At 29.7% G+C, this 20,518-nt stretch overlaps 1 protein-coding gene across 1 annotated transcript in view; it reads left to right on the top strand.

Annotated features, from left to right (window-relative positions):
- The window catches only part of LOC129228236 (phospholipid-transporting ATPase ABCA7-like), a 113,458-nt gene that overhangs the window by 8,833 nt on the left and 84,107 nt on the right, over positions 1 to 20,518 (top strand). The window contains exons 4-14 of the mRNA XM_054862902.1: positions 125 to 273; positions 360 to 496; positions 2,828 to 3,019; positions 3,107 to 3,199; positions 6,812 to 7,079; positions 11,468 to 11,607; positions 13,596 to 13,718; positions 13,835 to 14,038; positions 15,926 to 16,128; positions 17,066 to 17,242; positions 18,691 to 18,913. Of these exons, the coding sequence (XP_054718877.1) occupies positions 125 to 273; positions 360 to 496; positions 2,828 to 3,019; positions 3,107 to 3,199; positions 6,812 to 7,079; positions 11,468 to 11,607; positions 13,596 to 13,718; positions 13,835 to 14,038; positions 15,926 to 16,128; positions 17,066 to 17,242; positions 18,691 to 18,913 (1,909 nt within the window). The remainder of the gene's footprint in view (positions 1 to 124; positions 274 to 359; positions 497 to 2,827; positions 3,020 to 3,106; positions 3,200 to 6,811; positions 7,080 to 11,467; positions 11,608 to 13,595; positions 13,719 to 13,834; positions 14,039 to 15,925; positions 16,129 to 17,065; positions 17,243 to 18,690; positions 18,914 to 20,518) is intronic.

The raw sequence follows: 20,518 nt of genomic DNA, 5'->3' as shown, positions 1-20,518 counted from the left end.
GGAGTGGATAGCTTTAAGAGGGCCATTGATTTTCATTGAGGACTAATAAACTGACTAGGACCAGCATAGCTGGGCCTAGAGCCTGTTGCTGCTCGTCCCATTTATATTTTTAATTATTTTACAGATTGTTAAATTTTCTTCAAGAAATTGAAGATATCACAAGTAAGCATTTAACTGGGGAAACCAGGTTGATGTTGGACCAAGGATTAAAAGATTTTGAATCTATTAATCTGGCTGTAAAGAAATTAACAGACCCTAAAGTTCCTATTCAAGGTAATTTATCAAATTTTTATGTCGCTGTAGAAAATATTAGTTGTCAAAAATAAACTTAATTTGATCTTAATATATATTTCTTTCAGGTGTTATAAACTTAGGTAATTTAATCACTGAAAAGCATGCATTCAGGAAAGCTCTCCGGTCACAAAATGTGAAGATCTCAAGAAAAGCATTTGATATCTTATTTTCTTCTAGTATAAGGTTTCAAGGAATTCAAAAGGTTCTGTGATTTTTTATTTATAAGACAGACAAACGAAGTTGAGCCTCATTAACATAAACTAGCTTGAAAGTTAATAATTTCTGTACTTTATTGTATTATCTGTATCTTTTTATCTTATGTGATCTCTATCTGTTAAAAATCCACTGTGGATATAAGCACAATAACATAAATTCTGCAGCTTTCCATTTATCTTATAGGAAGTGCATTTAATGTCATTTTATTTCTTTATTAAAAAGAAAAAATATCTTATTTGCTTTATCATTTTTATTCTTAAGTTTCAGTGATTAGTTTTTGTGATTTTGTATTTTCCACTGTACTTTTTTTTAATTTAAGAGTGTCTCACTGTATTATTGAAAATTAGTTAAAAATTACAATATTTGTAGTGATTCCTTTTCAAATTATACAACTGCCAACAGTTGGCTTACCTCATATAGTTTTAATGCAGTCAAATATTCAGTGTTGCTTAAGGACTTGTTTTTGGACTCCAATAATTGTGTTGTATTCTGTGAACATATTTTTATTGATTTTCATCTTAAAAGTTTAAAATAAATTTCTACTTAATTAAACAACAAAGTTAATATTATATTGATTGAAATCTAGTTTTAAGATATTTATTTAATGTATTTGTTGCAAGATTAATATTTGCTTTCATCTGGGCAAGTTAATAATTGCTCAGTAAAGTAGGAAAAGAAATATTAAGCTAGCTTATATTAATCGCGCTCGCCTTATTTAAGTGTTTTGTCATGTTTAATTTTGAACACATAATAAGCTTGTTCCTGTTAATGAGGCTCCACTAATTTGTGTTAAAAATATTTTTGTCACATTTAATTCTGTATGTATAATGAATAACTTTCTAAATAACTATATAACTAATAACTTTTTTATATTACATTTTGCACTCTGTTTCAATGTAGTTAGCTATTTTGGCTCTCATATCTTTATTGGAAAAAATATGCCATGTTTAGGACTGTTCTTAGTAAAACATCTATACTAAAAGTTTTTCAACAAAATTAAAATTTAATTTTCTGGTTAGAATGTGATTTAACTTACTTTTAAAAAATAGAAAAATAATTGGTATTTTCTGTACTATTATGAAGGATATTTCTTATTCAGTACTTTTGTCATGTCTGCCTAAGTATTGCAAACTCATTCAAAAAGTAAATAAATAAATAAAAATAAGTCATCGGGTTTCTGAAACAATTAAATATGTGTAGGGCATCTAAAAATATTGCAAATGCGTTATAAACATATTAATACAAAAATATAAAAAAATATTATTTTTTAAGTTCTTTGCTTTAAATAATTTTTATCACCCTAGAGATAAAAAGTTTATACATATTACAAAAATATTTGAATGTAAAATAATCATAGTTTAAATGGGTACAAACAGCAATAAAATTGTAGGCATGTTTTTTGAGGTAAAATGAAACACCTTTATTGTTGCATAAATTGAGCTTCTGAATATAAGTCATAGGATTAGAAGCAATTAAAGGAAGCCAAGAACTTATGCATCCAATGGAATTGGAAGGCATTAGAAGAAACATTGAGACTAATTAGGATCATGGCGTAAACAAATAATAGAATTAAAGAAAAGGAACATAGTGGGGGAAGAATTCACACGCTATGTTCCATGTATCATTCCATTAATCAAAATAAGACAAATGATAAAAAATAAATAAATAAATATTTAAGGTATGATACAAACAAGAATTGAAAATGTAAAAAGAAAAAGAAAAATTTATAAATAACAAAAAGAGATTTTTACTTAACTACACTGGTCCTTTTGAATGGAAATAAATATGAATGAATAAAGAAAAACAGAAAATGCAGCACAAATAATAGGGTGATTGACCAAAATAATTTTCCATCTCTTGGTTGATTATATTTCATAAGTGCATAAATTTTGCAAGCTTTTGCTTTGGTTTCATTTTAAAGTCTGGCTCATAGTCTGTAAAATTTGCATATGGACTTAAACAATTCAGTGAAATGTACACCTTTCTTCATAAACTATAATTATTTGCATTTCCACTTAGTATAACGACCCATTTTTAGCCTTATGTTTTAAAGTTATCAATCGAACAGTAAAAAAAAAAAAAAGAAACAAAGGGAAAGAATAAAGCTAGAATTTTACTGAATGAAGACAGCTATTTGGAATTAATTTATTATTCAAATGAAAACATGTTAAGTAGTTTGGGTGGTAGTTTCAATTTGAATGAATATCATTTCTATTTATTTTAATCTTTTTTTTTTTTTAATTATAAGTTTTACTGATGCAAATTTTTGTTTAATATGACAAACTTGCTTTCAATAATCAAATTTGAATTATTTCAGATTTTTGATCGGGGCCGGAAAAGTGTTGTTGAATACCTCTGTTCAGCAAATGGTTTAGAACACCTTTTAAATGTCACTCTATCAGAACAAGATATTTTATTCAAAGAATTATGTGGATTATCTCCATCTGCAGCCAGAAAGTTTTCTATTCAACTTGCAAAGCATTTAAATTATGATGAGTTGCTCAAACAGGTTTGTCTATTAGCTAATTTACAATGTAAAATTATTTCTTTTCTACAATAAATTCATAAAAATTATTTGATTTTTTTTTTTTTAAAGCTATCCATTGTTAGTGCCAAAAACACTGGCTCTCCTCTACATATAAAAGAATGGCAGCATATCACGAGTGCTTCTGTAAATTTGTTTGATGAAGTAAGATATTTTTTATTCATATGTATCTTTGATCGTTTTGCAAAGTTGGTCTGTGTTGGTTTGAAGTTAGAAGGAACTTCTTTTTTCTGTGCAAAAGAGTTTTGCATACAGATGAAAAGACATACGAAGAAAATGAGGTTTCTTGTAATTCTGAAACATTTGTTAAATTGCAGTAATCTGCATTTTAATATTTTCTTTTACTTTTCTGCACTAAAGTAGTTTTTTATTTCATAAGTCATGAAAATGTTTTACTGAGCTGTGTTTTCTTTCTTTCTTTTTTTTTTTTTTTTTTGTTTGAATTTTTTAAAAGTTTACAATGTATTTGTTGAATTATTTGACTAATATTTTCCTTTTTTTGATACTGTCAGCCCTGCTTAATCAGGTAACAGATAAACGAATGCCCTGCTTATACGAATAAAACCTCCCGGAACCGAATATTTCCCATAAACGCAATGTTAAAGATCCCTGCTTAATCAAATAATTTCCCCAGATAATTGAATAATATTAATCAGCTTTCATAAATATTTTTCTGAGAAAAATTTTGAATAAACTAGAAATAATGTAAGAGCAATTATTGACATAAAAAATATAAAGCATATTTTTCGCCAGCAGGAGGGAGGAAAACATTCATATTCCATCAAAACATTTCCTCTATTCTATCTTATATCTTTTGTTGTTGCCATTATTAAAAAAAAACTATCAATAGCGCAGTTAATAATTCAATTAATTACCAGATAGAAATGTACGCATTTCAGACAATAATAAATTGACAAATATTAAAGATAAAACACGGGCAGATGAGGAGGTAAAGAAGGAACTAGAAACGTATCCTCAAAAGACCTTGAGCAAGCAATCCACTATTATAGAATTTTTAAAAAATAATGTACTGAAAAAAGGTGCCAAAACAAAGATTTCATAACTCAGGTTGTAAGTTACTTTTTTATAATTTTTGTCAAAAACTTTTTACCGGCATTAATTACTTCCTTTATATAGCTATTGATTTATTATTATTACCTTTTTTGACAAATGTTGTTGATTTAGAAAGGTAAAGAAAATTTCCCTGCTTAATCAATTGATACTTCTTAAAGTGACGATATTCAATTAAGCGGGGCCAATAGAATGAGAGAACTTCATTGGTAATTCTAAAAGTAAGTAACTTTTGTATGTAAGCAATACCCTTCATTGTGATTTACAAAGCTTCTAAACTATTTAGAATGCTGATTTTCCAGTATTCTTTTTATCTTGCCCCTACAAGCATTCAAACTCCTAAAATTCCATCAATTAGCTTTCACAACCTCTAGAAATGTATTAATGAATCTTTAGTCCCTTACAAAAGTTATGACTACTATGCACATTTCATCATTGAATACAGTTTTTATGATTTTAGATAGGAAATTAAAAGTCAGAACAAGCATTCATTTTTACATTGAACTATTGTAATTTTGTAGGATTATAAGTTAGTCTAATAGCACAGTGTTTAATTATGTTTTTGTTTTAATGTTTATAAAAGTTGTGCATAGATTACTTGATACAAAAGTTACGCTAGAAAATGGAATAAGTTCATGATAGTATATTTTATAGTATTATGTCTTAGAAATTATGTATCACTTCATATTAAGATACAACAAATATGTATGCACAGGGTTTCATAGATTTTTTAATTTTTTACAACTTATTAAAGCAAAGCAATGGTATGAGTGACTATTTATTCCATTCAGTCATTATTGCCAACAAGCACTTATCCCAAACACGAATCTTTGTTTTTATTTGGCAATTGGAGATCCTTTTACAGTCTAAACACAGAAAAATTTCTGCATCATTTTGTGCAACAAGTGTACATTCCTGTTAGACTTTTTTATATCTTCAAATTATGTCACATTTGCCCTTTATGAAAGGATTGCATAATAATTAATAATTTAATTTTAAGTAAAAAAGTTATAAAAGTATAGTTAAAAACATATGTGATAATTATTTCACATATACAATAAGTTTTCCAGATTTTTGAAGGTTATGCGAACTATTTTTAGTTAAATTATTTATTTTTATGCATCAGTATCCAATTCTGATTTTTTAAATAGAAAATGTTGTTTGTCTTTCTCTATTAATGTTGATTTCATTTTTTATGTATTTATTTGTACGAGGATCAGTCAGAAAGTTAATTGCACTGTTCAAGAAAACAAAAAAAGGATTGAAATTTTACAATAACTTTATTGTTATCCTAAAGTTCCGTTCAAAATCTACTTTTTAACGCAACCACACCCCTTATTTAAGCGTTAATCGAGACGTGGTACAAGTTTTTTGATGCCTTCTATAAAGAAATCCCGTCCAATATCCCATAATCATTGTTGGGTTGCAGCTTTCACTTTGGCATCCCAAGGGTATCAATGCTTTGAAAGTTCTTGTTTTATGGGATCAAAAAACATGGAAGTCATGAGGTGAAAGGTTTAGGCTTCTAGGGAGGGTGATCCCACACTCCCCACCTAAACTTGGTCTTCTCTTACGCTCATCATCTTCAATATCTGTATGTCCATTCTCAATCTTGTTGCACCATTTAACGATAGCTTAATGTGATATTGCATTTTCACCATACACTTCACTCTTCTGCCGATAAATTTCAGTGCAGTTGCATTTTTTTTCCACAAATTCGAATCACTGTACACATTTCCAATTTGGATGCTACTTGCAGCTGTCGAGACATGTTTGCGACTGATGATGAGAAAAATTAAACTAGCCTTGGGGAAGCCGCTGCGTCACACGATAAAGGCACATGTCTGAAGAGTTGCCAAAGAGTTTCATCAAATTTGTCTCAGGTGGAACATATTTACGAAGTAGTGCAACTAACTTTGTGACTGACCAACATAGTTTAGACTGTACAATTGGTTTTAATATGCTAAATATTTGTGTGAAATTTAAGAGCTTTTATTTTGATACAGATAAAATGATATCTTTCTTTTTCTGTTTGATACTCTGTTAGTTTTTGCTCTTGTTTTCAAGTATAGTATTCATAAATTGATTCATTTTACTTTTAGATTTTTTTTTTTTAATTTTTTAATTTATGTATTTTCCTCTTAATGCAGGTTTTGAGCTTTGCCCTCTGAAAAGTCAAAAATATTTTTTTCAAAGCAACTGGCTCATAACTAATGATTTTACAATATTTTAAGCATTCAATTTTTTTTATAAGTAATGTGTTCATATATTTTTTTTTTCTGCAATGTTATTGCATAATATTTTTAAATAACACTAGTCATTATTTTTGAAATTTGAAGTAAATGTTGTGTTGTTATTAAAAAACACAATGTAACCTTATACTGTGATTTTTAAGATGTGTAAATCTGATGCTGTGTTGAAATAAAACCTTAGGCTGCTGACTTGTATTCAACAAATATTTAAACATGTTTAAAATTTTTCATATTGTGAATATTTTAATTATAAGTACCATATCTTAATCACAACCATATATTATACCTAACAACCTTTATACCTAAAGAAAGAAAAAAACATCTAGACTGTGTGCAATGAAAACATTATTTTTTGTCATGTTGTTTCCTGATGAACAATTACACTTTCTTTTGTATATAATTTCTTAATTTATGCATTTTTTATTTGCGCCAGCTTAAAGACATGAACAATCTTTATTACATAATAATGAACTTCAACTCAACGTGGCAAAGAATTATGGACGTGTTTGATTCTGATAATGAAAACAAAACCTCTCAGTTAATTCAGCTATTTACATGTGGGCGCAACATGTCTTCTTTATTTGATCATGACCGCCAAGGACCAGCTCGTCATTTTGAAGAACTGAGGCAACAGATGAAGAATGAACGTGAAGTGTTTGTCAAAAATGATGACTTTAAATATGTGTATGACAATACTACCAGTAAGTATTTAAGAAGTTTTCCAATTAATGTCAATGAAATAATAATGTTCTATGCTATTCATGTAAACTGTTTGGGTATATTGTGTCCTTGTTATCATTCAAAGCTGATAAAGATAAATATTTTATTTCATTTTAATAAGGGCAGTTCCACAACCTGCAATATCAAGTTTAGTGTTTTGAGACAATTACCTTCCTCTACCCCTTGTTTTATAAAAACTCCTCCTATATTTTATCTGATTTTAATTTTTTTTTTCATTTCCTCCATTTTTTAATCTCAAATTACACTTGTATAGTATATACATATAGTGTACACATGTACGGTGGAACTCCAATTATCCAAATCAATTGGAACCGGACCTCATTCAGGTAATCAAAAATTCAAATAATTGGATTTAAATTAATTACTTTGTGTTCAAAAAGGGAGGGGAAAACTTTTATACAAGAAAAGGTAATTAATTAATAGAGGAGACAACACTTTTACTTGCTTAGTATACTTTCAAGTCCTGTGCATTGGAAGCAAATGATATAACTACACTATGACACAGGGACTCAATATTGCAATAATGTTTACGCTGCACCTACTCTAAATTCAGTCTAATTGTTTTAAAAATCGATCTGAATTAATTTTTCTGAAATTCAGAAAGCAATTCGCTTAATCAACGATTCGGGTAGCCAAATTTTGAATAACTAGAGTTCTACTGTACATCTTAAAACATACTTACAACAACCTCTCTAATTCTGAACTGGTGTTATGACACATTTAATACATTTTATGCAATATGTTCATTATAATGAACATCTAGATGGGACTAAATATTAATCAAGCATTTAATTTCCTCATTTAATTGTTAAGTTGGCATTTACAGCAGACACACAACCTAAAAGAGTAATAAACAGAACCTTACATGCAATTCATCATCTCAAATAACCCTCATTAAAATGTAAAATAAACATTATTAAAACACAATATTGCAAAAATGTTTGCAGTTTTGTATTTTAATCATGTAGGTTTTGTTTTTCGATTTTTCTGCTCTACTGTTTTTCTTTTCTCTCTCTCTCTCTTTTATTTATTTATTTATTTTTTTGTCCCCAACCTTAAAAAAACTTGCCTATTTCTTAATGTTCATCAGTTGATCCTCTTTTCAAAAAAAAAAAAAAAAGAGAGAGAGAGAGAGAGAGAAGAAAACAATACTAAAGCTGACTTAGTTATACATTTTATTGCACTGCAATTATTTTCATTGAACAGGAAAATACCTCTTCATCAAATTTTTTTTTTTTTTTTGTAAATATATCATTTGATATGCAATGGAATCTATTTATAATGCTTTTTGTCTGGTAGTCTAAGGAGTTTACTACGCTTACGTTCGACAAGCTCAACAGGTACCGACCGGTTGATTGATCACGTGACAGCTAATGATCACGTGCTCCAATCAACCAATCCTTATATATTATTTCTGTAGCCTGTTTTTGGTTTCTACGCCAGATTTTCCTCAATTCTTGATCGATTTCTTTGATTTACGCCTTATTTTAAAGCTTATGGTGCTGGCTACTGACGAAAAATAGACCCACGGTCTAAAAATTGTTTTTTTCAGCCGAAAAACCTGTTTTAAAGAACCAGAATGAGGTTTTCGGTTAAACTTATAGCTTTAATTTGCGCTATGACCGACAGAGCTGAATAGCTTGATCGGCAGAGCGTTCTCTTCGTAACCAGGAGAATCCGTGTTCGGGCCCACGTCCGGACAATCTGCAACAAAAAATTAAGAGAAATATCGCGCATTACATGAACACTTAATTAAGTGAATAACGACTATGAAGGAATAAAATAAATGAGAAGGAAACGCTCCTTGCTGATATGAAAACTTGAAGTGGCGTTGTGCTAAATTACTTCTGAATTGTACGTTTTTTTTTTCTTTTTAAGCTTTGGCTCTGGTAAGAAAATTAAAGCATAATGTAAGCGAAAATATAAGTAACAGGTTTAAGATTTCAGACTACAATAGAATTGTTTTTTGTTCAGAGAAAAAATAATAAATCGTATATTGAAATATATATTCTTCTAATGAGTTTTTGACTCTTTGTACAAATAAAAAAATTACTACCTCAATTTGAAGGGTAAAATATGTATTTTTTCTTCTTTTTGCAAAAAAACAAATAGCTTATCACATTTTTGCTACATTCGAAAAGCTACGCTTAAAAAAGAGCATAGTTCAATTTATTTTGTATTTTAACCGTTCTGTTAAATGATGAACACGTGCTGCCATCTAAGTCATAACGGTTCAAGCAGCCTGCGGTAACAAATTGTAAAAATTTTCAAGAATAAAAAAATGTTTCTTCAATATCTTATCTTATATATTATTCCCTTCTCATTTTAAAACTTATCAGGCTGGCTAATGAAGAAAAATACACTTACGGTCGAAAAATCAAGTTTTCGAAAACGCCCCTTGCTGTTTCAAAACCTTGATGCTGCCTGTAGTTCTTATTTATTTTTTAAAAGCAAAGTTCTAATGCAGTTTTCCATATTTTACGTCGCTTTCAGCAAAAAAAAAAATAGCCTGTGTGTGTGTGTTCATATTTTAATAAAGCTTAAAAGCACTGAACTTAGTTGTTCGGTTAAATTGATAAGTTTTTTTCGGTAGAGCGTTCGGCTATAAACTATTCGAACTTCGGGCAAGTTTGGGCTGTCCGAAAGAATATCAAATTTATATTAGTATTACGCATTACATGTACTCATAACATACAAACGTAATAAAATAAATGCAGTGAGATTGCTACTTGGTGTTTCGACTCCTTTATGCAGACTACAGTTATCATTCGGATGAGTTGACTGTTAATCGAAGAGTGTTCTTCCTTTTTTTAAGCTTTGACTACATCCAGACCACTCAGCATAATGTAAGCATAAAAAAGTATTAGATTTACCAAAAAGAAATCCTTTTGGTGCAAAAAAACATTTTCATTGTATGCTGAAATGTAGATGTTTCTAATAGCAGTGTTCGACCTTTTATACAAATGAAAAAATACTACGCCAAATTAAAACTACGAGTTTCACCCAGTAAACCTTTAATTTTTTATTCGCGCGAATACGATAGAAAGCATTAAAATTATTAACTTCATTAGCAAGAAATCATTTTCTACTCCTCTGCTTTCTGCTGAAAAAAAAAATACATTTTGTCTATGTTCGAAAAATTACACTTAAAAAACGGACTCAGTTCAACTGGTTTTGGTTTTGAATTTTAAGTGTTTGATTAAAAGAGAAACATGTGCGGGCATTTAAGCCGTAACTGTTAAAGCAATCTTCTATGTGAAATAGTTCAATATTCAAAGATAAAAACACTAATTTTCAATCTAATTTATTACTTCTCTAGAATGTTCGTTTCAATCGCTACGTGAGATCTTCGTCATTCTTTAATCAAATTCCATGCTTTTCGAATAATTTTAAATCGTATCATGCTGGTTAATGACAAAACATAGAAGCATGATCTTATTATTATTATTATTATTATTATTATTATTTTTGGTAAAAAGCTTTTTTGCTGTTTTTTACTACGCATTCCTTCAATGAATATCTTTCGAAAAGGAAGGCGCAATTGCTAGGTTTGTTGGGGTGTCGGGCTGTTACTCAGAATGGCGCCAATTCGAATCCATGCCAATAAATATCTCTTTAATATTTCTTATTTTCCCGTCAGATGCTCACATGGGCAGGACTCTGTTTGCCACAACCTGTTTTTTTACATGCACAATTATTGCTTTTTCACGAGTCACTACTCAGCCACACTTTTAATGATATTTATGTTTGAATTGAAAATATGTACGACCAAAAGGTGAGCGATGATCAAATTATCACAACGTTGTATTTAACGAGGTTTTGTTACTGATGTCTTTAAATTACATGCCTTCTCTTCTGTGGTTACTTTTTTTTCGGTTCTTCTTCATAATGTTCTTCCTTTGAAATTCTTAAAGAGCGAAATACCTTATGAAACGATTCGAAGCACAGTGCGGAGTTCCGCACGGGTCAACTAGTCAACAGCTTAAAACGGTAACCAGTTGATCACAAAACGCTGCAGTTAGTAACCGGTTAGTCACCAGTCGACCGGTTGAGTTCGTCGAACGCAACCTACATGTATCAATCTGCAAGCATTGAATACATGAGAATGTCAAGTTATTAAATACTTAGAAATCATTTAATTAATTTAAAGGATTAGTTTAGTAATTCTGGTTGTATCCTTTGTTGTTGGTAACAGTACTTATTGTAAAATGTGTGGCCAATTTAAGTCTCAAACAGCCCATTTGTGATGATCACATATCTTTCATGGTATGTTTTTCATTGTTCTTGAATGTATAAATCCGGCATTAACCAAATTTTAACTGTGACTAAACTTTATTTTCTCAATTAGCTGCCAAATGTAACAACTTATTTCGCACTTTGGAACAAAATCAATTGACTCGCATGCTGTGGAACCAAATGAAGCCATTTGTCAGAGGAAAAATAATATACTCTCCTAACAGCACTGCTGCAAATAAGATCATGCAAAGTGTAAGAAGTCTTATTAAAATTAATTGTATATATATGTTTAATCTGAAATTTGTCAAATAAAATTTTTTGTATGTTGAAGGAATGATGTTCTAATTTATTTTTAAATGTATGTAAAATAATTTATTGTTCTTGTAAAAGTATTTCCTTTGAATTGTTATAATTTTGTATAGTATTCCATCATAACTAGGCTTATAAAGCTGGGATATATAGAGAGCATTTGCAAAACTTTGCTCTTTTAAGTTGACTAAAAGAATTTTTTATGAATATTTATTTTATTAAATGAAGAATGTCTTTTTTTCCTAGATGTACTTGATGTCACAATTTTTTTTATTAAGGCTGCATACATATTATATACAATCCTGCCTGTTTATAGCAAAGCCATAGAAAGTAAACTTATGACTATAAAATAATGTCTTCAATTCCCCCTTTATGTTTTACTGTGTGTTCTATAATTTTTTATAACAAAGTTATAGCTATTGTGAAATTTTTATTTAGTCAGTTTGACATTGCTGAAAACAGGCTTGACTGTATATGTACAGTTTTAGAATAATATTTTATGTAAAATTGAAATGAATTGATTGGGAAGAGATTGATTTGTTCAGATGTTTTTCATTCTGCAGAAAAATACAAATGTACGTAAGAAAAAGTCCTAAATCTTTTATTTGTTTGAATGATAGCTTAAAATACTAGAAATATTTTTTTCTATTAAGAACTATTTCAGTTACCTGAACATTTCAGCAGGTATGCATACCGGATTGACACACTAAAGATGAATTTGATTTCATAGTTTTAATTCAAAATTTGTTTAAGTAAAATTTTTATTCCAACAAATAATTACTTCCTTATTTTAGTAATTAATGAATTAACATTCATATTTGATAACAATGTGTCTGGAAAATGCACACACCATTTCAGATTAGTATAAAATGTGTTTAATGGAGGGTTAAGAACCAGGGTTGATTATACTCTTTCTTTGTCAGCCTTATTGGAGTATTAACACGTTGTTTAAAGTTATACTATCAATACTCATTCTGTGACATTTTTCGCCTTCTACAGTTCCAAGTATCTTATTTAGTTTTTATTTAAATACAAATACAAATACAAAAGTGGCAACCGGCAACAGGCTCTGGGCCTAGGTAGGCTGGTCCTAGTCAATTTACAATCCCCAGTGAAGATCAATGGCCCTCTTAAAACTATCTACTCCCTTGCTCATTACCGCCTCTTCTGGTAAGCTGTTCCAAAGTTCCACTACCCTGCTAAAATAATAATTTTTCCTAATATCCATGTTAGCCTTAGATTTAAATAGCTTAAAACAATGACCCCTTGTCCTGTTTCAGTGCTAAACTTCAGCCCCGTAACATCTTTCATTTTAATAAATTTAAACAACTGAATCAAGTCTCCTCGGTTTCTTCTTTGCTGAAGACTACATTTTTAGCATTCTAAGCCTGGAATCGTAGTCTAAATGAGAAAATCCATTTATTAGCCTTGTAGCCCACCTTTGAACCTTTTCCAATACATTTATATCTTTCTTAAGATAAGGAGACCAAAACTGAACAGCATACTCCAAATGAGGTCTTACCAAACTTCTATTTAAGGGCAGAAGAACTTCTTTAGATTTGTTTGAAATAGATCTATTGATAAACCCAAACATCTTATTGGCTTTGTTACTAGCTATGCTGCTGCACTGTTGACTAAACTTTCCTGACTTATTAAGACGCCCAGATCAGTAACTTTTTCTGCCTAACTAATGACTGAACTTTGCAAGTAATAACTTGTACACTTATTTCCATGCCCTAAATGTAGCACTTGACATTTACCGACATAAACAGCCATATTTGAAATAACTTTTTATTATAACATCAAATTATCTTTTATTTTCAGTTCTTTTTCTTATCCTTTTGAACTAATGTTAATGTGTGTGTTATGTCATATTGCAAAACCTATGAAGTTGAAAGACTATATTTAAAAATATTAATTATTACCTTTAGGTTAATAAGACATTTTCTCCCCTTGTGGATGCTGTAGAGCTTAGTAACAAATGGCTAGACGAGTGGTCTGTTCAAGTAGCTGACATTTTATCAAACAGTTCCAATCATTCCAAATATTTTGAGGTTAGTTTTACTTGCTGAATTTGTTAAATTATTAGATATTTCCATGCACTACAGTGCCTAATTTTCTGTATATTTTATTTTCACTCTCTTAAAATTTATGTTTTATATGTTCTTAGGAAATTTTAAAACCAGAGAACTTCCCTTTTCAAGACATTCTTGCTGAATTCCTTTCAAATGTTACAATGGCTAATGATGGAAATGAAACACTACTCACATTTTTGGAAAATGTGAACAATTTTATGCAGGTGGTGTTGACAAATTCAAGCTCTTGGTTAGACAAAGTTAATCAAGTTGTAGAAGAAGTTAGGGATTATTTAATGGTAAGCTCATGCAATAGTTTATGCATAAAAACTTAACTAATGTATGACACCCCCTTATGATACATGTGTTGTACTCCTCAGAGTATATTTTTCGAGAAATTATTTTTAAAATTTTAAGTCTCTCTGGAGAATTTTACTGCTTAACACTAGAACTGCGGATGGGGTCATTTCGACCCAAAAGCAATTTTGTTTCCGATTTCCTCAAAAAGTTACAAACGAAATTGAAAAGAAATTCGTGACTCTTCCTATTTTTATACCAATAATAATCTGTGAAATTATGATACGTTACATACTTACCACTTTTTTGTTTTTAATACTTATACCTAAAACCGCGGAATGGGTCATTTTGACCCCGTTATAATCACAAGCACTAAAGTTGCAGTTCAACGTTTCCTAGAATAGAAAAAGCTTTTTTAGTCCTCTCTCCATTTCCCAGATGAAGGCAGAACAATACTTCAAGGTCAGCAAATTGTTACTGATAACAGAAGTGCAGGCGGGGGAGGAGGGCGTCTGCAGTAGTAAGTGTTGCAGACGCCCCCCCTCCCCTAACGTTATCATTACTTGTGGGGAAAATGCTTCTGGTTAGTGTATTCAAGAAATGTTTTCTTTCTGATGTTTTTGTTTCGGCCTAAAAGGGAAAGTGGTGAACTGGCGCACATCCAGTTCTTTATGACTTCACAACTGGTTGTTTGCATTGCTTTGGATAGTTTGATTGTATCAGTCTGTTCGATTTTTTGGCGTCTTGTTTACATGGAGATAAAATTGATCTGATGTGAAAATGGCTGGAAGAAATAAGCGTAAATTAACAGTTAGCGAGGCCCTCGAATATATGCGACGTATTATCGGAAAATGAAACCGAAAACAATAATGACGAAGAAATTGTTTTCAGCGATGATGAATATGTGCCCCCAGATGAGGAAAATATTTCCTCGGATGAAGATACCGTATCTAATTTTTCTGGACAATGTACTAGCAGAAAAACTACTTGTGGGAGGAAAAGACAATATGTACATAAACGAAAAAAGTTGTCAAATTCAAATCCAGATGAAATAAAATCTGGAACTTTTCTTACAAATGGCGAGGCCCTCGAATGTATGCAACAATTATCGGAAAATGAATCCGAAAACGATAATGATGAAGTAGTTGTTTTCAGCGATGATGAATATGTGCCCCCAGATGAAGAAAATATTTCCTCGAATGAAGATACCGTGTCTAATTTTTGTGAACAATGTTATAGTAGAAAAACTACTTCTGGGAGGAAATTTACACTACAAAGTGAAATGAATAAAGGATTAAAGTTAATGGGAGAGAATTTTATGTCTTACAATTATATTGTATAACCTTAGTGTTACTATTATTATTAATTAAAAAAAAATTTTTGACCTCTTTCTAAACATCAAAGAACCCATTTTAAGCTTTGGGTCAAATTGACCCCTGCCCGCGGTTTTAGGTATATGGAAATTTCCGCAGTTCTAGTGTTAAGTATGAAATAAAAGAGTTTTAATCAGTATTTTATTTGTATGCATTGTGAAGAAATAGAATGCTTAATGCAGATTTTTTTTCTTAAGTTAAACAATTATATTGATTTTTAAAAATAATCATACTAATCAGTTATGTATTTATCTAGTAATTAAACCTAAATTATGAAATATAATTTAAAAATTTGAGAAAAGTTAAATCAAAAGTTTTACATATTGCTGCTTTCACTTAAAATTAATTTTGTGATGTTGGTATATAACTGTTTGAGTAGTTTTATTGAATAATTATCTCATTAATATTTTCTTTATTTGCATATCATTATCAATTACCCTGTTATTGTAGAGAAAAAAATTGTATTTTAAAAAGGAATTTATTTTACTAATATAAAAAAATACTGTTTTATTGCAGTGCTTTGAAATGAATCGTTTTGTTGCCTATGACACTGAAACAGAAATAGAACGCAATGGCATGGATTTGATCCAAGAAAATAAGTTATGGGCTGGAGTGGTTTTCACAAACCTGGAGAAGCGTGATATTTTGCCTCATTACATACAGTACAAGATTCGCATGGCTGCTAGTAAAGTTGACAGTACGAAAAGAGTTGAAGATAGGTTTGTGCCAAATTATTTTTCACCTTTTAATTACGGTGAAGCACCGTTTATATGTTTTTTAGAAACTGTATGAAAAAGTGTATAAATGAAAAAAATATATTATAGGGATACATTAATATGTATTGAACTCTGCAGGGACCAATTTAAAAAAAAAAGTATAAATGATAAAAACATATAAAAAAGAAACGTATAAACAGTGTTTCAGTATATTTTTCAAATATTGTATGAACCCTCCTTGCCGCAGGACCACTCCCACTCAATGTTAAACTCACGCCCACTCAATGTCCATAGACCAGCTTGAGTATATGCGGGCTTGCCCCCCTGAAGTGTTAAATAGTACGACCCCATAATTATTGAAAATCTTTGAAGTTTCATCACTTAGCTTTCGTCAAAAGGTTCCATAAAAAATTATTTCATAATTAATGTTTAAAAAAGCACTAATCTTTTACTTGTCTAGTTTTTGCCTCCTTCCTGAAGTGTTAATTTAACTCAAGTTACTCTGAAAAAAAAAAAATAATTGTACTGTTTTATTTACAAGTAGCAAAACTTCACTAATCTAAACCAAAATCAAAATTTGTATCAAGGAAGCATGTAAATAATTTTTGAAAGTTTGAATTGTGAGATTAAAACAGGAATTATTTTAAATTTAGTTGTTACATAATTCTTATTTAAAGAAACTGCATGTCTCAGCATAAAATCCAGAAGATATTTATGTTGGTGGAATCAGTTTGCTTTTATTTTTGTTTGATAGAGATTTTATTTTGTGTGAAATTGTAGAAATAATTTGTTTGGTGTTTTATTGACATCATTTCTAGTTTCAGAAGTTAAAATTTTTTTTTATATAGTTTTGAACTGAAGAGTGTGATTTTTATGAGAATTTCATGTAGCTTCGCTTTATGTGCTAAATTTTACGTTAGGAAAATCTTTATTTTTGTAGATACCATACACCTGGTCCCCGAAGAAGACCTGGTATTGATATGAAATACATCACCTATGGATTTGCATATCTGCAGGATATGATTGAACATGCCATAATAAAAGAGCAAACTGGTCGTACAAGTGATACTGGAATTTATTTGCAACAATTTCCATACCCATGCTACATATTTGATCAGTAAGTTGATTTGCATATAGTATGATAGATGTTTTCAAGTTTAAAAGTCAACTTTAAATGATAGAAAAAATGCTGAGCAAATTAATCAATAATTTAGTGATCAATAGTGAATAAATCAATTGCAGCTGAGCTCTACTCGAATCTTTTCTCTTTTTTTTTTTTTTTTGAAAAGGGGTGGAGAGAAGGTTCTGACTGTTAGCCACTAGTGTTTAGGAAAGCAAAGTTATTTAAAAAGAAAAGACTGATAAAACTTCTTTACTATTTCATGCACATTATAACTCTGATTACTTGTTATGAAAATTCATTGTCTTTACTTGTTTAACTCTTTAAACACTAAAAATGTGATGTAGAGTTATTTTAAAAAAAATTGTATTAATCTAGTTTAAAATATACTTATGAAATAAACTTGAAATAAAAACGTTAAATATTGAATTATTGTACATCATTAAAAAATCTTTGCATGCAGTGAGATTATGAAATATATGGTTAAAGTCAGGAAATCATAAAATTCAGGAAATCATGAAACATCATATCGATAACCTGTCATGCAAGGGCATTTTTCAAAGTCCATCAATGTTTAAAAATCATCATTTTGAGTCAAACTTTTTTTCAATGCACCAAAATTTTAGGTATATAAAAAGCAGCTAAAATGGATGAATGTTTTATGTGACAGGTATATTACAATGAAATGGATACCAAAAGTGTTTTGTTGAATATTTGCCCTCATTTTCATTTTAACACTAACATTCATTGTTTTTCTTTAATTTATTTCTATACCTGTATTATTTCAATGGAAAGCAATTTATAACTTTAAGTATTTTGAGGTTTTACAATACTTTGTCATAATTCTACAATAGAGATGTTACATTTTGATTTGGTTTGGAGTATAAAGAGAAAAGATTACTTTTTATTTCTCATCAATGTGCACATCAAAGTGAATGTGTTTGGTATATGCTGCTTCACTAGAAAGTCAAACTTGCTAATTAATTATTTGTTTATTCATCAGTACCATAATTCTGACAGAAGGATTTTTTTTTAAATGCAGTAAACTCCTGATTATCCATGAAATAAGATGGTACCTTAGCCGCAGATAATATGAATAATAGATAAGAAGTGATACTTTTGAAAATATGAATAACACTCACACATACATTTCAATTATAGCTAAAAACGATAACGCTGAATGTAAAAAATGTATGTAAAAGCTAAAAATGAACAATGACGCAATCATTAGTTAAAAGAACATTTGATGACTATATAGTATGTATCTTAAATTTTTACAAAAAAGTTGGTTACTTGTAAATCATTACCGTTTTTAAAAAAATGTGAAAGACCCGAGGATAATCTGACTGTTGATTAATAATAATCGGGAGTTGACTGTAGTCCTTTAAATAGTTTTATTAGTTTACTAATTTATTTCTTTGTATCATTCATTATCAATGCTCTAGGTTCATTATGGCATTATCAAGAACCTTTCCGCTTTTCATGGTATTGTCCTGGGTGTATACAAGCTCTATGATAATTAAATCCATTGTGTATGAAAAAGAACGTCGGCTAAAGGAAGTCATGAGAGTTATGGGATTGAACAGCGGTGTCTTATGGTTAGCATGGTTTATTAAGTCACTTCTCAGCATGATGGCTAGCTGCTTTTTGTTGATGTTAATTCTTGTAGTAAGTATTGCTTGCTTAGTTACTCTTAAGTTTCTGTTATGGTAAATCTGTAAACACTTTAAAACTAATTTTTTTATTCTGTCTTTAATTCTTGAAATGATTTCTGCCAGAAGTAATGAGCAAAAGAAAAAATAAAATAAAGTTTCATGTAAAACAAGTATAATAAAAATTTAATTGAAGTAAAAGTAAATAAATAAATTTGATTCATAACTAAAAAATACAGAACAATACTAGTAGTAAAATGCTGTTATATATGATTAGTTACTTCATAAATTTTTATAAGTGTTATTCAAAAAGTTTTTTATTTATTTATATGATTGTTATTACTTGACTTTAATGAAAAGTGTTTTAGAAAACTAATTTTCTAATACAAAGAGCAAAATTATGGGTAAGTAAAAAAACAACAACAACAACAACAACAAAAGTTATGTGCATCAGCAATAAAATCAAGTTAAATTTTCAAAATATTTCGTAAAAGCCATATGATTATTTGAGGAAGCTATTATTCTTCAAACACAAAATAATGTAACACATTGTTTGTAAATAGAAAAAAAGGTATTTTGGAACAAAAAAAAATGTATTTTTGATTTCAAATGGTTTTGAATTTCATAAGTTTTTATGTGATGGTTTCAATCTCCTTATGTTCAAACAATGACATTCGGGTGCAAAACTAGAGGGTAGGTCATGCGGATCATGACCAGGAGCTTGCACAGGTGGGAAGAAGGGACACCTTTTGGCCTGAGCATGAAGGGGCCCGAGATTTGTTAAATGAAGGGTGAAATATATGTTGGGATGTGGGGTAAACAATATGGAGGGGGGCCGTAAAAGTCATTTGTGAAGGGGCCCAAAATTTCTGTGCACGCCCCTGGTCATGACCCCCTCCTTGAGCAACTTAATGTAGCCTAGAACTGCATTTTGGAGATGTATGTTTCAAAAATTTCACCTTGGATCCCTTGTTTGTGCCTGAAAATTGCACTTAGACCCCCTGCCCTTTCCTGATAATGACCCTTAAAATCAAAAACTGGAACTATGCCCTTTTGGTGAAATCTTAATTTCTTTTGTAAATTTTCATTGTTCATTTTGTAAAAAAAAATTTATTTGTGCAAGTTTTGTAACCTATGCAGTCAAAAATGAAGTTGGTACTAGAAAAAAAAATGAAATTTATGTTACTAATAATTTACAAAGTTGCTAGGCAAAACTTTTTTTTTACATTCAAACGTTTTTATCTTCTATCTTTTACAGTCTTAACACATTGTGGACTGGTCATGAGGATTCCAGTGATTGGTTTCTTTCACCAATTGACCGGTCACGACAAACACTGTGTTGCATACATAAATTTAAAGATGCTGATTTAAATTCCTATGAACAAGCATGAGTGAGGGTTATTTAAACTGGCTCACAATGTGTTAAAACTCTGATAATGAAATTTTAAACATTTAGTGATGCAACGTAAATGCATAATTTACCATAAGACTTAAGTTTTTATTTATTTATTTATTTATTTATTTATTTATTTATTTTTTTTTTTTTTTTTTTTTGAAAATAGTTTAAAATTATCTTAGTTTGTAAAATAAAATGTATTTATTTATTTATTTTTGTTTATTT

The sequence above is a fragment of the Uloborus diversus genome, chromosome 8 (assembly GCF_026930045.1).
Source record: "Uloborus diversus isolate 005 chromosome 8, Udiv.v.3.1, whole genome shotgun sequence".
NCBI classification, from domain to species: Eukaryota; Metazoa; Arthropoda; class Arachnida; order Araneae; family Uloboridae; genus Uloborus; species Uloborus diversus.
This window is presented reverse-complemented; position numbering and strand designations above follow the sequence as displayed.